We start from the raw sequence: 16433 nt of genomic DNA on the forward strand, positions 1-16433 counted from the left end.
AGTTTCATGAGTGTAATTTAAAGCAGCCTGAAATTATTTTTGGTTCAGCAATGTCCACTTCACATTCTGATGGTGTATTTGCTTTGGGGTTGCCCAGTCACATCCACCAGGTAGACAACACAGGACTTGATCTGATGGATCTTTCTGCACTATGTGATTCCCTCTTGGCAACCGAGTCTGCTTTTGTGCTGACACTGCGTTACAAAGAACGCAACTTGGGACTATATTTCATCTGTAACCATTTTTAGTTTTCTGTAGAGGGAAAATTGAACTTATTATGTACTATAATGTGATATGTCATTTCACTCTCAATCAACTTCCATTTTCAGTGTTGACCATCAGTAGTGCATAACAATTCAACTGAACTGATATTTACCAAAGGCTTCAAAAGTTAGGTGGATGTTGACCTAACATGTGAGAATGAAAGCCAAACATACTCCTGACCTTGAGCTGCTTGAACAGCTCAAGAACTTTTTACAAATTATCATCAGCTGGAATGCCATTGCTAACAATAGACACATGAAGTTGAACTGACTTTTTAAGATATGTCTCATCGGAAGAAACAGTGGGGGAAAAAAGGAAGACTTCTCAAAGTATTTTAAAGAAATTATCAATATCCAGAAATAGAAAAGCTTGCCATAATTTGCCATCATATGGTACTTCTAGGCATACTTCTCAGTATTGTATAAATTGTATAAATGGGCTACTGTCTGTATCTGAATGTGTTTGTTGAGAAATATCAAAGAGGATTTTTCTATTATAACACCAAAATCATTTTCTCTAGCAAGTCACCCCAAGTTAGATCAAATGCTGATGTCAGTGCGAGTTACAGGTGTCCAGCATTTCTCTCAGTTAGTCTGATTACGTAACATGCTAAACGCCTATCAGTTGCACATCAGTCAATGAGAAACTGATAATACTTGGCAGTTTATCAGAATTTGAAAATATCAGACCCAGCATGCTTCATCCTTTCGAGCTGTACAAGCCACTTTCACAAAGTCCAAAAAGCTTTTTGATTTAGGATTGATTCTGACAAATGCCTTTAACTCTCCAGTGACAGAATCTGGTCTTTAATCTGCCAAAGTCTTCTGTGTATCTAAAAGATTCTAAAAATAAATGGAACAAATTTATGCGCTTGCACTTATTGACATTCTGCATTTCCAGCAGACAAGCAATCATGTAAATTTACAAATGACTTCATATGTGATTGTGTTTATCCTAAAATTTTTATACTCAAAATATAACCTTATTTATCTAGTTCTTTTTATATTACACAGACGTTTTCTATATTTGGAAAGCTAATTGCTAGATTTGTGATAGTCTAATAGTTTATCAAGAATATTCTCAGTAGAAACAGCATAAGTAGTGGTAGTTATTACCAATGCATGTTGGCTGAATTCCACTCCAAGTACCATCTGCTTGACAGAATCTTCTTGAAGAGCCTATCAGAATAAAAGGGGGTCTGCACTGAAAGCTAACTTCAGATCTGTAGGTGAAACTTTTTCCATTGAGGCGTCCTTCTGCTGGAGTACCAGGATCACCACAAAACACAGCTAATACATAAAAAAGGAAAGAAAAAAAAGTTATTAAAAACTGCACATTCTTCAACTGAAGTATTCTATATTGTTTTGTGTGCAAGTCAAGCATACTGAATATGAGTGCAAATGCTATGTTCACTTATCTGTGTAGGCTTGTAGCTCAGATAAATTCTTGACAGCAATTTAAAATTAATTGTCACTGTTATAGTTATTATAAGCATAAAACTTAACCTGGAAAAATAGACCTTTTAATTGAGACACTTAAATGCTCATTAGATTTGGATGACAAAGTAATCTCAAAGTAGACAATGCTACATTGTAACGCTTCAAAATGTATCCAGTTTTCACATCAGTCACCCTCAGATGAGTAGGCTGGAAATTTTTGCCCTAATTAAGTAAAAGGAAAAATGTTTGTCAGAGTCCTGACAAGATTTCAAGCACTGAAAGAGATGAGTTGACAGATTTAGAAGAAGCTGAAAAACAAATACAAACAAGATATGAGGGTATGTACTCGCCTTCAGGAAAGAAAAAAGAATTTAGAGAGGAGAGCAAGGCTATGAACTTAAGAGTTAGGATCCTTATTTTCATCTGTTCATGGAAAGGGAAACAGGGAAGAAAAAAGGAAAAGTGTAAGGGAAAATTTTAATCATGCTCACTACAAGTCAAATTCAGAACATTCAAAAAGATTATCAGTAAGGCAAATGGTGATGGGTCCAATTAAGTAATAAGAGATGAAGATGATCTGGGGGGAAAGGAAGAAGACCATGACCTTAAATGGGCACAATCACTCAATTTCATAATGAGGTATGCTTTTTGGAAGAAGGAGGAAGAATCCTGCAGTAGTCCATATATTACCTGATCTAGCTGAGCCCTTTTTAAACTGTGAGAAACTGACTGTAGCCAAAGACAACTGATTGTAGCTTTGGTGAAGCCCAACACAACTGTATCCTGAAAACTTACGCAAACATTGTGGGATGTCTCCCCGCCAAATTCCTCGACCCTCACAGGAGAGAATAGCTGTGTTAGATAGTTGATAGCCTTCTGCACAGCTGTAACTCACACTGGCACCCCAGCGATAATCAGATCCTTCCACTTTCCCATAGAGTACTGGTGGAGGTGGGCCACAGGTAATAGCTGTGTCACAAAAAGAAAAGTTATAATTTTAAGAGACTTTATAGGGTTTAGGAAAATGAAACATAATATCTATTCATACTTTTGAAAAAAAAAAAAACCAAAAAAAAAATTAATGCTCTTCAGTTCCAACAAAGCATTCCGGTGTTGACAAAGCAGCCTGTAATAGACAGAAAACCAATTTAAATACAGAAATACCACCTCTAGATTTAGGAAGTCCCTGAGCTCTGGGTTTCTGGAAGTCAGAAGAGTATATAGCTTATCTAGTTCTGAATTTTTTCCCTACATATTCATTACTGACTATTGTTGGCAACAGGCTATGGAGCTAGGTAAAAATTTTCAATGAATATGATTTATTTCAATAAATATGTTTCTATGATTCTACGATTCTAAATATTTGCATTTTATTTTAAACTAATTTTGCAGTACTATTTAAAGCCCCTAATATGACTTTTTTCATTCACCTGCTCATTTTCTAAGGCTTTCAGCACACAATGGACATTTACTTTATTGGTAATTAGTGGCTAAGACTCTTTACAAATATTCTGATGTTTTCCAGCTTCTGAAAGAGTGCCCAAAACGATTAAATATCGAATGACCAAGTTTACATTTACACATCAGTTCGTTCAACAAAGAGCACAAATGTAAAGTCAGTCAGTCAGTGATTTTTTACAACAGAAAATGCGATCAGTTGAATACACTTTAAAGCAGTGCTAGATGAGTTGGCAGTCTAGGGCTTTTATAAGTAGAAGATGCCCTAGGCTGTTAAATTTACTCCCTGAGCTGCTGTACTAGTGCTAACAATTTTCACCAGGCTACTTTATTTGCCTTTCAGCCTCATCCCCACTATGACCTTTATGTTAGCACTTGTAATTATCTATTTGTAACGCATCTTTTTGGCTCTTTATGATGACTACAGTACTGCAACAAGGGAATCTTTTATAGAAAGTTTGGTTTGCAGCATCCCTTACAGAATTTTGGCCATCTAATCCAAGATAAAAGGGCCCAAAAAGGAAAACGGGTACTTCATTCCTAGCATTTTAAACTGAACACTCTGATAATCTTCATTGCAGAGTGATTTGGTTCTACTATAGTCATTAATGTCGCTATTCTGACTGATATTGTACCACAGCATATGTGCAAAATAAATACAAATTTTACACAACTACTTATCTAAATGTTTTAGTTGCATTTGCATGTTAATTGCCCCAGAGAACATTATGACAATTTTTTATATATAAAGACACTGATTAGTGAATTTCACATATAGTATCAAAACAGTATTTGTAAACTGTTTAAGTTCAAAAGCACACCTTTACAAATTGGTTTACTCTGGTTCCAAGTGCTGTCTTTTATACAACGCATGGTAGATGAACTGGCAGGCTCCATCAAGTATCCTGGATTGCACTGATAGCTGACTGTCTTATTAAAGGTAAAATCATTTCCAAACTGAATGCCATTTGCTAATGCACCTGGATCTCCACAGCTGATCACTAGTGAGGAAAAGAAAAAAAGGGATTTTTTTTTCAATAAACATGCAATGAAACGTTGAACTACGTGCAGCTAATGCCCTTTTTTTAGTGTACAAAACAAGAAAAATTTTGATCAATATATTTCACACAAAATCAGAAACATAATCTTTAATTTCTAGCTAAAAAGTAACATTTTTGAGGCTTTGCAATAGCATGGGCCAAATATTGTGTTCCTTAAATACACTAGTTTAAGCTGGTATGCTCTACTGCTACTGCAGACTGTTAGTGGTAGTTTTGACAGGACTTTTCTTTCCTTCATACTGGGATCTTTGTCACATTATGCCTAATGTTGATGGTGCAATCCAATTCCAGCAGAGTTATGAAATACCTCTTTTTTTTTGTATCACTGTACTGATATACTGTGGGTCTGGCCTTGATGGTAAGGCCACTGGCCCTACTGGCCTTGCAGCACCCCTCCTCTCCCCACTCACTTTCCCTGATGGAGCAGCCCAATCTTGCTGCTGCCTGACTCTTGGTCCTTAGCAGAACGGTTATCAATCAGATTTGACTCCTTTGGCTCACAATAAAAACCAGCACAGTAATGTATCCAATTAGGTAAAATCTGATTTAGAACCACAAGAACGTCATCCTCTGTACATAAGCCACCAAAAAAAAAAAAAAAAAAAAAGCTAAAGGAAACTCTAGAGAAACACCTATTCTTAGGAATAATGTTATATTTTCAATGTTGACATTCATGAGGTAAACAAATACAGAAAAGTTACCTATGTATCCATCTTAAAAAGATAGTTCTGGAAACATCTAGCATGTATTAAAAGGGCATGTACCTTTAGATAAAAAAAATATTCGTGTATTACCAGACAGATGAATGGGAAGAAATGTGTTATTTTATCTAATAAAATAATAATTTTCAGTAGGAAGGCTAGATGACTTACTACTTTAAAGCTTTACAGGAAGAAAGTTTATTTCTGACCTGTGCAGTCTGGAGCAGTGCCAGTCCATGTCCCATTAGCAGTACAATGTCTAGTAGTTAGTCCTGAAGTTTTGTAACCTTCCCAGCAGGCATAAATGACTGAGCTGGAGAATAATATTCCATCAGTGTATATTATCATACCATTGGCTGGGGTACCAGGGTTCCCACAAGATACAGCTGTGAAGAAAAGGTTAAAAATAAAATCAATATTTCCATGATAGGTGACTAACTGAAAAAAAAAAAAGTAGGTCAATAGCTCATCTTTTAAAAAAGCTATCGCAAGTTTTACTAAGAAAATGTTTAATAGGTATATTCTTGAGTTAATATCTTATTTCTCTTTGTTAACATGATCACTTTACTTGCATTTGTTTTGGTTTTTTTTCAATAGCTGATTCAGATTGTTTGTACTGCTTGTAAATGTTCCACTCCACCCAATACATTCACTGGAGAGAAGAATGTGCTTCTGTTTTGTCTTTGGGCACATTTTTCTATTCTCTTCCTGTCTTCCAGTATCTCCCTTTTCATGTATAATAAATAGTAAATACTAAATTATGATATTCCTGTCCATTTCTTTTTTGAAGCAAGAAAAGAACAGACATTCTGTATTGTCCTCCACAACTTTTTGGCATCTGTAGCTATACATTAAGGCAATGATTATGTTTCAGCTTCATACATCCAAGATTCGACAGTGGTTTACTTTGATTATATGTTGGGTTTTTGGGAGGGTTTAGTGGGGTTTTTTTTCAATGGACCAGCCAATCATGAGAAGGATTTGTTTGTTTGTTTTGAATTTTTCTAATAACTTTCCTCTAAAGCATCTTTATTTGATGATCCCGGCAGACAGGACACTGGCAAAAGTACGATAAAATTCCACTGTTGGACAGAGACTACTCCTTTTCATAGGAATGAAATAAAACTGTCATGGGGTTAAGAGATTAACAGGGTTAATCAAGAGTTAGGAAGAATTGTGCATCTAAATCAAACTCTTTCCTTCAGTCTTTCATGGAGCATGAAGTGGTTTGTAAGACTGGGAGGACATACTTCAACTGTCTCTTGCAGAGCTTTCAACAGCTGGCAACTCTTTCTACTCTTTCTACAGCACAAATAGGTGTGGTCTCTTGAGAAGTGAAACGATTTAGTCTAATACAATGATATGATCAAATATAAGCTTTACCAGCAGTCCTGCTTTACCAGCAGTCCTGGCTAACTGGGGAAGTCCCAGCCGAATGGAGATTAGCTAATGTGACACCCATCTTCAAGAAGGGCCAGAAGGAGGACCCGGGGAATACAGGCCTGTCAGCCTGACCTCAGTACCAGGGAAGCTGATGGAGCAGATCATCCTGAGTGCTATCACCTGGCATGTAGAGAATAACCAAGGGATCAAGCCCAGCCAGCATGGGTTCAGGAAAGGCAGGTCCTGCTTGACCAATCTGATCTACTTCTACGACAGGGTGACCTGCCTAGTAGATGAGGGAAAGGCTGTGGATGTTGTCTATCTAGACTTCAGTAAAGCCTTCGACATGGTTTCCCACAGCATTCTCCTGGAGAAACTGGCTGCTCATGGCTTGGACAGGTGTACTCTTCACTGGGTAAAGAACTGGCTGGATGTCCGGGCCCAAAGAGTGGTGGTGAATGGAGTTTACTCCAGTTGGCGGCCGGTCACAAGCGGTGTTCCCCAGGGCTCTGTGTTGGGGCCAGTCCTGTTTAATATCTTTATCAATGATCTGGACGAAGGGATCGAGTGCACCCTCCGGAAGTTTGCAGACGACACCAAGTTGTTCGGGAGTGTTGATCTGCTTGAGGGTAGGAAGGCTCTGCAGAGGGACCTGGACAGGCTGGATCGATGGGCCGAGGTCAGCTGTATGGGGTTCAACAAGGCTAAGTGCAAGGTCCTGCACTTGGGCCACAGCAACCCCATGCAACGCTACAGGCTTGGGGAAGAGTGGCTGGAAAGCTGCCTGGCAGAGAAGGACCTGGGGGTGTTGGTTGACAGCTGGCTGAACGTGAGCCAGCAGTGTGCCCAGGTGGCCAAGAAAGCCAATGGCATCCTGGCTTGTATCAGGAATAGCGTGGCCAGCAGGAGTAGGGAAGTGATCGTGCCCCTGTACTCGGCACTGGTGAGGCCCCACCTCGAATGCTGTGTTCAGTTTTGGGCCCCTCACTACAAGAGAGACATTATGGTGCTGGAGTGTGTCCAGAGAAGGGCAACGAAGCTGGTGAAGGGTCTAGAGCACAAGTCTTATGAGGAGCGGCTGAGGGAAGTGGGGTTGTTCAGCCTGGAGAAAAGGAGGCTGAGGGGAGACCTTATTGCTCTCTACAACTACCTGAAAGGAGGTTGTAGAGAGGTGGGGGTTGGTCTCTTCTCCCAGGTAACAAGTGATAGGACGAGAGGAAATGGCCTCAAGTTGTGCCAGGGGAGGTTTAGACTGGATATTAGGAAATTTTACTTCACTGAAAGGGTTATCAAGCATTGGAACAGGCTGCCCAGGGAAGTGGTTGAGCTGCCATCCCTGGAGGTATTTAAAAGACGTTTGGATGAGGTGTTTAGGGACATGATATAGTGGTGGTCTTGGTAGTGTTAGGTTTACAGTTGGACTTGATGATTTTAAAGGTCTTTTCCAACCTATATGATTCTGTGATTCTGTGATTCTGTAAGTATGATAAAACTTAATAGCTTGGAATATTGTGGTAGATTTGCCTTGGCTAACAGCCAAATGCCCACCCAGCTGCTCACTCACTGTCCCCCTCCTCAGTGGGAAGGATGACAAAGCTCCTGGGTTTAGATAAAGGCAAGGGAATTGCTTACCAGTTACCATTGTGGGCAAAACAGACTCAACTTGGGGACAATTCCTTTAATTCATCGCCAATTAAAATAGATTTGGATAGGGACAAAAAGACAAATATTAAAACAAGACGTTTCCTTCCCTCATTCCCAAGGTTAACTTCATTCCTTCACTTCAGGCTGCTCAACCTACTCCTCAAGTAGTGCAGAGGGGACAGAGGATAGGGAGTTGTGGTCACTACACAGCAGTTTGTCTCTGCCGCTCCTTCCTCCTTAGAGAACTGGAGGAATTCCAGTCATAATCATACCCTGAACTGCATCAAAAGAAGCATGGTCAGCAGGTCGAGGGAGAGCATTCTGCCTCTCTACTCCACTCTCGTGACAACCCATCCGGAGTACTGCATCCAGCTCTGGGGCCTCCAGCACAAGAAAGACATGGACCTGTTAGAGTGGGTCCAGAGGAGGACCACAAAAATGATCAGACGGCTGGAACACCTCTCCTCTGAAGAAAGACTGAGAGAGTTGGGGTTGTTCAACCTGGAGAAGAGGCAGCTTTGGGAAGACCTTATTGTGGCCTTTCAATACTTAACAGGGGCTTATAAGAAGGATGGAAAGGGACTTTTTACCAAGGCCTGTAGTGACAGAACAAAGAGTAACAGTTTTAAACTGAAAGAAGGTAGATTTAGACTGGACATAAGGAAGACCTTATTTACCATGCGGGTGGTGAGACAGTGGAACAGGTTGCCCAGTCAAGTTGTGGATGCCCCATCCCTGGAAGTGTTCAAGGTCAGGCTGGGTAGGGCTTTGAGCAACTTAATCTACTGGAAGATGTCCCTGCCCATGGCAGGGAGGTTGGACTAGATTATCTTTAAAGGTCCCTTCCAACTCAAACCATTCTACGATGCTATGTTAATACTAATAAAATAAATTAAAGACCATGTGCAGATACTGGTCAAGGTACAACATTGAGCTGCATTAGGAAAGCTTGGATGCATTCATTAAGGCTAAATGTATTTACGGAATTTATGCGAAGACAACAAGTCTTAACATTTGATGCTTAACATTTGACAAAATTATAAATTGACAGTAGTTGACTACAAAATAATCCTTACACTACTTATAATACTTATTTTACTTATCACATTTCCTCATATTTGCTTAATTCAATTTATCACATCCTGAAAGCAATGATCCAATCTTCATATTTATGCGAATCACAGAATCAAAGGTTGAGATTAGAAGGGACCTCTGGAGGTAAGCTGGTCAAGCAGGGCCATCGAGAGGCAGTTACCCAGGACTGGCTTTTGACTGTCTCCAGGGATAGAGACTCCACCACCTCTCTGGGCAACCTGTGCCAGCACTCAGTCAGCCTCACAGGAAAAAAGTGTTTCCTGATGTTCAGACAGACCTCCTGTGTTTCAGTTTGTGCCCATTGTCTCTTGTCCTGTCACTCGGCACCACTGAAAAGAGCCTGGCTCCATCTTCTGTGCACCCTGCCTTCAGTTTTTTTATATATGTTGATAAGATACCCCCCGAGCCTTCTCTTCCCTAGTCTGGACAGTCCCAGCTCTTTCAGCCTTTCCTCAGAGGAGAGATGCTTTAGTCCCTTCATCATCTTAACGGCCCTTTGCTGGACTCTATCCAGTAAGTCCATGTCTCTCTAGTACTGCGGAGGCCAGAACTGGACCCAGCACTCCAGATGCTGCCTCACCAGTGCTGAGTAGAGGGGAAGGATCACTTCCCTCCTAAGACAGCCTGGGATACCATTAACCTTCTTAGCAGCAAGGGCACATTGCTGATTGTGTTCAGCTTGTCCACCAGGACCCCCAGCTGGATGGCCCCCAGCATAATAGTTAGAATCTAATAGTTTTAATCTAATAGTTATAGGTTATAGGATTCATTAAAATAAACACAATTTGCCAATGAAAAATTACTCTGAGTATTACCGATGTTTGGAATAATACCTAAATGCCTTTGTTTTAATGAAGTCTTATTCACTTTTTATGTATAAAAGTTTCAAATAATTGAAGGAGAAGAGAAAAAATGAAAGAAAGGGGCTTTCTTCTTTGTTTGTGGTTTTTTTTTTTCTTTTTCTGAAAACAGGAAGTTGAAGCAAAAAGATAAATAAAGAAAAAACAGCAGCATTTCAAACACCGCTAATTGCCACTGAGTGCTGCTGTCCTATTACACTTAATGTCTTAATGCAAGGGAAGAAGAAAGGACATTGCAAAACTTCAGTTTTCTGCTGGAAATACTGATCCTGTGCCCATTGCCATTTTCATGCAGTTATAGTGATATCTACACTGATGGAAGATTAGTCTGTGTTGAAGTATACTGCAAAAGAACAATTGTTAGATGAGGATACTGTGATAAAGTCCCTAGCTGAAAAAATATAATTAATTTATTAAAAATATTTTGTCCTATCTTCCATTTTATCATTTAGTACAGCAGACAACAGATACTACAGAATCCATCAACTCTAATGAATTAGATAAAATAACTTTTCAAACGTTCTTGGAAAACAAGTAATTTTAAAACTAAATCTAAAGTCTTCCATTACTACTTTCCAATTCTGACAGTGCATAAAAAGTGTAAAAATTCTTTATTATATTTTTAATCTTATTCTTAAATATGATTTCCATAAATATTCTCTGTTGCATTTCTTCTGAAAGAGCTAGCATAAAAACAGTATATCTCATAAAAAATTAGTCTAACTTACGTGGAGAAATATACATTAATTTATACTTAGTTAAGAATACATTATTTTATCATCTGTTCAGTCCTTGATGCATAGATATTACATAGAAAGAGAAGATTAAAATATTGTATTGATAGAAGATGGATGACGCATTTGTTTATCACTCCATTTTCATATCTTCAATTAGAAGAATTTTTTTAATTTTACATTTAACTCTGGTATCTATTCTCTATCTTCAGGGTCAATATTTGTTTAACTGGAATTATTTTCTCACAATCTTCTTATAAACTTATAATCCAAAACTTTATTAGTTTGGATTTAGGTTTTCAAGCAAAGCATGAGCTGCTTGCAAAGTCTTTTATATCAAATTTCTGCAGAGCAACATGAAAGCATATTTATGGCATGGAATTTCTTTTTAATTAAAGAATAAAATGTCATTAGTAAGTGTCATTCAACGGTGTCATAAATGTCAATGGTATCAATACCTACCTTCACACACAGGCTGTATACCTGACCAGGAACCATTAAGCAGGCATGTTCGTTCTGCAGATCCTCTCAGCTGATAACCCATTTCACATGAGAAACGTAGCAGACTTTTTATTTTGAACTCATCCCCTAGTCTAGACCCATGAGCTGGTACTCCTGGATCATCGCAATAGCCAGGATTATTTCCTATAAAACACAACAAAGCAGAATTATTGGCAGAGACGTTATGTGCAAATGTAGTAGTGATGATACTCTCTTGCAAACAGTACTACTAACTGCATTGTTTCTATTACAATTAATCACTTTGCTTCCAGTGCGAGGATGTGAAACCAAAGCCAAAGATGAAAATGTCTTTTTAGGTTACTTCTTATCTCAGACCTATACAGACCTAAACATAGAATGTGATATAAATAAAAGATAAAAGATAATTGTGAACACAGGAAGCACATAAAGCACTTTGCTTAGTACTAGCTTCTTCTAGAATAGACTGTCCTTGTCACCCTGCCCTACAGCATTTGGACCTAGATTTCCTTGTCTAAATATATGCTTGTAAACAGCATGAGTGTCTTGAAGCCAGCGGGTATATTCTGTCCATTTCTATACTGTTAAACTCACTCTCCAAAACAGGGTGGCTACGTCCAAAGTGGCTGTTGAGAATGATCTGCAGCACACCACCAACTTGCAAAGTATTTGTGCCTTGTTTGATGGAGTGCTAGTTGGGATGGGTGAAAACCATTCTGGGGACAATTCTAAGAGCATAATGGTCCAGGTGACCAAGTACTAGCATCCATGACCTATGCCCTGGCACTCTTCAATCAGCAGTCCAAATGTCGCCTCTGGATGCCATCTGCTTCCCCTTACTTCGTGACATTACTGTTTCACAGACATTTTTGTTTGCTTAAAATGTGTGAAATTAACATGAGGGCTGTGATTCAGGCTACCATTGTGACATGTTTACAGCATGAAACAGATATGTGGCACACACTTTGGCTTGTGAATGCAAGGACTGCAGGAATTGTTCAGGGCAGAAGGATCTATGATTCGAAAATTCGGATGATGTCCCACTTTGCTTTGGGACTTTGCTGAGGGAATTATTCCAGATGAATGACCAGATTTTTTTTCTTTGACACACCTAGTTTTGTCTTGGAGAAAGTTTAAACTGGAGCCATGCAAGTTTATAGTCAAAGGGTATAGACAAAGGCAGTTATAGTATTATGGTCTAGACCCTTTTTTATTTAGCAATGTAGATGACTACATATCCATGAAAAATGAGAGAGTCATCTTAAAAATCTCAGCTATCACTTAACTCATAAGATACAAGTGTCCATCACTGCAACAGGTCCCAGGTGACAACAAACCCTGAGATCATATTTATACCATCATGCATTCAAACATATATTAATATATAATAAAGAAATAAACCCCATGCAGAAACAGACTACAGGTTACAAGTGTTATATTGGGACTATTTACCATATCCCTTAAGCATAAAACCAATTAGCTGTCTCAGTTGTCCTGGGCACAATCATTCTTTCACTGACATTATGAATACAAATTATTCATATTGTTTTTTTAATGGAGTAATCTCCTGAATACCTAACGTGGAAAGTATAGTTATTTTTATAATTCTAAATGTCTTAGAGGAATGAGACACCTTTTCAGGTTTTTTGGGCTGTTTGTTTGGGAGTTTTTGCTTGTTTTTTTAATTGAGTTAACAGAGATAGATTTCTCATTTTCCTAGGAAATCACCTTACTCTCAAGATGATGATACATCATGTTCAAACTCAGAAAATTAAATTCTGCATCAGTAACAATGTTTTAGTTACGCTAGACATATTTTCCCCATCATAAGAGATGACTACAGTGGTCTTTAATGTTTTAAAAATCCACGAGTCTATAAAAATACTATTATATTCATGACTGATATCTGAAGAGTCTCAATTATTAGCAATTAGAATTTCTTTCCACCAGCATGAGAAGTTCCCTTGTGGTGGGAAATGTTGGGCAACAACACTAGAGGGCCCTGACCTTAAAAATTTTAAAGTCTTGGTGCAATCTCAGATCTGGCATTTCATACTGGCTAAAAAGGTGAAAGTGACATAAATGTGGGCTTAAGATAAGCAAGAAAAGGCCAATTCTGTGTGGAAACTATCCATATGATTGTCCTGCAGAGATTCCCTTCAGGTCTAGGCATAGAGACCATGATGGCAGTGAGATTTAGTGGTGTGAGACGACTCTAAGTAAACCCTTTCCTCCTTGAGCAGCAGAGAACAGAAAAGAAACCTTAGTGATTTAAATTAACTTCCTTTCCTCAGTGTTTCAAATTCTGCTCAGCATTCTTGCAGAATCAGCTTATGAATGGACCATTTTCAATGAACACTTATTTAGAGCTTTTTCAAAGTACAGAATTTAAATACCTGACACCTATTTAAATTAGGTCAAATCTGAATTGAACCACATTGAATCAGATCAGCCCAACAGTGGGCATGTCCAAGAGCTTAGGGGAAGTTATAAGAAGATTCTGTAATGTGCAATTATGCAATGATTTTCTCATTAGGAAATTTTCTTCTGAAACCTGTCAGGTATTTGTTTTCTTATATACCAAAGTGTGTAGACTTGTTTCCCTTATTAATACACTGTGGATGTCCTTAGCAGCCAATCCTTGTCTGAGCTCTTGTCTTCAACAAAACTGCATAATGTTTTATGGCTTCTTCTAAATTTGCATAGTTAGTCTAGGGGAGAATAAACTGTTCCTGTACTTCCTGACAGCACCAAGAACATTGCAGAGGTTTATGGTATTTGCACATTGTGGCACTAATAAAGAATATTTCTGTAAGAGAAAAGAGAAACATAATATATGAAGTTTATCATCTGATATCTTTGCTGTAGTGTTTTTTAATCAACATTTTTCTATGTGACAACCTTTGTTTACACAGAACAGTATTCATAAAAATAAAATTTAATATATGCATCCTTTTTAAGCAGAACGCTACGAGGTTTTAAATAGTGTTTTGTGGCTTCTATATACTACAGTATACAACTATTGCATCTAGCTAAGGAGTAAAGTTATGAAGTAATAACAAAGAGAATGAGACAATATATGAGAATATTTCAATAAATGGCTATAATTCAGCTGAGTGGCTATTGGTGAAATTAAAATGTGCTTGGAAAGGAAACAAAACATATATGACTGTAGTTAAAAATTGCTTGAGAATAGCCTTATTCATGTAATTACAAGGTGACATTCAGATGATGGTTGGTACAAGTACCTGAACAGTGAGGGAGAGTCCCACTCCAGTGGCTATCTTCTTGGCACTCCCTAGTAGAATTTCCTATAAGCCTTCGACCCGCTGTGCAAGAATAGTGAATTATGGAGCCATATGTAAACTTGTCTCCTGAAAGAACTGCATTGGCAGGTACCCCAGGATGTCCACAAGAAATGGCTAACAGAGGAAAGAGCACAATATTATAAGATATTTTCATGGCACAGAAAAATCTTATTATAACCTCTACATATGAGGCTGGTTCCACAAAACATAAATTTCTGTCTGGATTTCAGCTGCTTCATATCTTCAGTTTTGCTGTTGCTATACATGATTTACTGGTCATTTGCAAGATTAAACATAAAACTACATGTAAAACTAACCCATCCAGTTTAGCCTTTCCCTGAAAATATACAGAGCTCTCTTTCCTCATCCATTTCCATTCACTGTCCTTCTGTACAAATAATATACATTATTTCTGTTAAGGTTGGAAAAGAAGAAACCAAATAAGGTTAATGTTGCAATGTGCTTATATATTACAGATATGATAATGGTAAGTAGCTTTATCATATCTATAAAATAACTAGACACAGTTTAGGCAGTACAGAGAAATAAAAAAACTTCATCTGTAGTATTATTATAGCAATGTGTTGCACTAAAGTGAGCAAGAGAAAAATGGATTACTGATAATTTTTGTAAATTATGAAGTATATTTATTTTTAAGTTAATGTGTATACCTTGAGAAAAAAATCAGATAAACAGTTTTGGTACAGAATAACTTGTAAACAAGTAGTTCAGATCTGTTATATGAGGAAACATAAGTCATCTTAAGGTGAACTAGAAATCAAATTCTGAATGCTTTTTGTGTAAAACTTAGGTCATCCAGTAGAGAAAGAAAAACCAAATAAAATAAATTTTGCATAACTTTAGTAAGCAGTCACACAACTTAATAGGCAACACTTAAGTGGAGCAATTGAACTCGAGCAGCTTTATGAGTTACTTGAATGAATGACCTACGGGTCAAACAGATTTTTAGAAAAAAAAAGATTGTTATTCTGATGACTGTTACTCCTGACAGACATCAAAATTATTTGTGTTATACTGGGTCCCATGATAATGTCAAACTGACTGCACAATGGATTTCTGCCAAAAGGCATGGTCCTGACCACTGCTCTTTCACTGCCGTATGTTTCTCTTGCTTTCCCTGGGGTGGCTTAAGCATTCATGTAGCAAATGGTAAATCAAATCAGGACACTGATCTGGCTGAACAGTACTCCCACAGAAAAAACAGTGTGTAGTTTTCAGCCAGATCAGCTACCTTAATGAGCTTGGTTCAGTACCATGCAAATGCTAGTCCTGCCACAATTCTGGAAGAAGCTGTAGTGGGTGATCAGAGTTTTTGGAAGAAAATCATATGTAGGTCACCTTAAGGTGGCTGTATAATGATTTGTAGCGAGTAGCATGAAATTTTCCCAGGTTATGAAGAAGAAAAGAAGCATCCATTTTTAAGCATTGACACTCATAGGTATTGCCTTGCATATAAAAGAGCAGTGTGCTTCTATTTTTTTACTCTTGAACTATAACTGTTCATGGTAAACATTGTGTCCACTTTGGGTTCAAAATTTATCTCACCTGCCTCTCCAAGCACTTTACCCTATCACCAAAAGCAATCTTACACTTGAAAAAAAGACATTATCACTGATAACCTTCGAAAATTAAATCTCTCTCACAGTACTTGAAAAGACTCTGAGTGACTTCATCTGTGAACAGATAAACAGATCTTTCTCATAGAAAGAGCCCTATTCATTTCACTGAGTTTTTCTTAGGGGAAAGAATGTTAAATTTGTCCTGGTGATATTTAGGATTCAGATAGTGTTTCAGTCCACCAGCAGCAAATTAGCAGCAGCTAATCCAGTAGGTGACTGAGGAATGTAGGCACTTCCCAGGCTAACTTGAAAGTTCCCATGGCCTCAATCAATAGCCCCAGAGCAAGGTCAGGAATTCCTATTCTGAGGGGATGGACAACTACGACTTTCCTCGAGCTCTGCCTAAAAACAGAAAGCCATGTAAAT

The 16433-nt window shown here is 38.1% G+C and overlaps 1 protein-coding gene across 1 annotated transcript in view; it reads right to left on the reverse strand.

The window, feature by feature from the left end:
* Positions 1 to 16433, reverse strand: part of CSMD1 (CUB and Sushi multiple domains 1) — a 1308402-nt gene that overhangs the window by 28046 nt on the left and 1263923 nt on the right. Inside the window, exons 56-61 of the mRNA XM_072855145.1 lie at positions 14368 to 14541; positions 11102 to 11284; positions 5133 to 5309; positions 3983 to 4162; positions 2499 to 2672; positions 1380 to 1553 (exon numbers count right to left, since the gene is read on the reverse strand). Of these exons, the coding sequence (XP_072711246.1) occupies positions 1380 to 1553; positions 2499 to 2672; positions 3983 to 4162; positions 5133 to 5309; positions 11102 to 11284; positions 14368 to 14541 (1062 nt within the window). The remainder of the gene's footprint in view (positions 1 to 1379; positions 1554 to 2498; positions 2673 to 3982; positions 4163 to 5132; positions 5310 to 11101; positions 11285 to 14367; positions 14542 to 16433) is intronic.

Source organism: Ciconia boyciana, chromosome 3, assembly GCF_034638445.1.
Source record: "Ciconia boyciana chromosome 3, ASM3463844v1, whole genome shotgun sequence".
Classification (NCBI taxonomy): Eukaryota; Metazoa; Chordata; class Aves; order Ciconiiformes; family Ciconiidae; genus Ciconia; species Ciconia boyciana.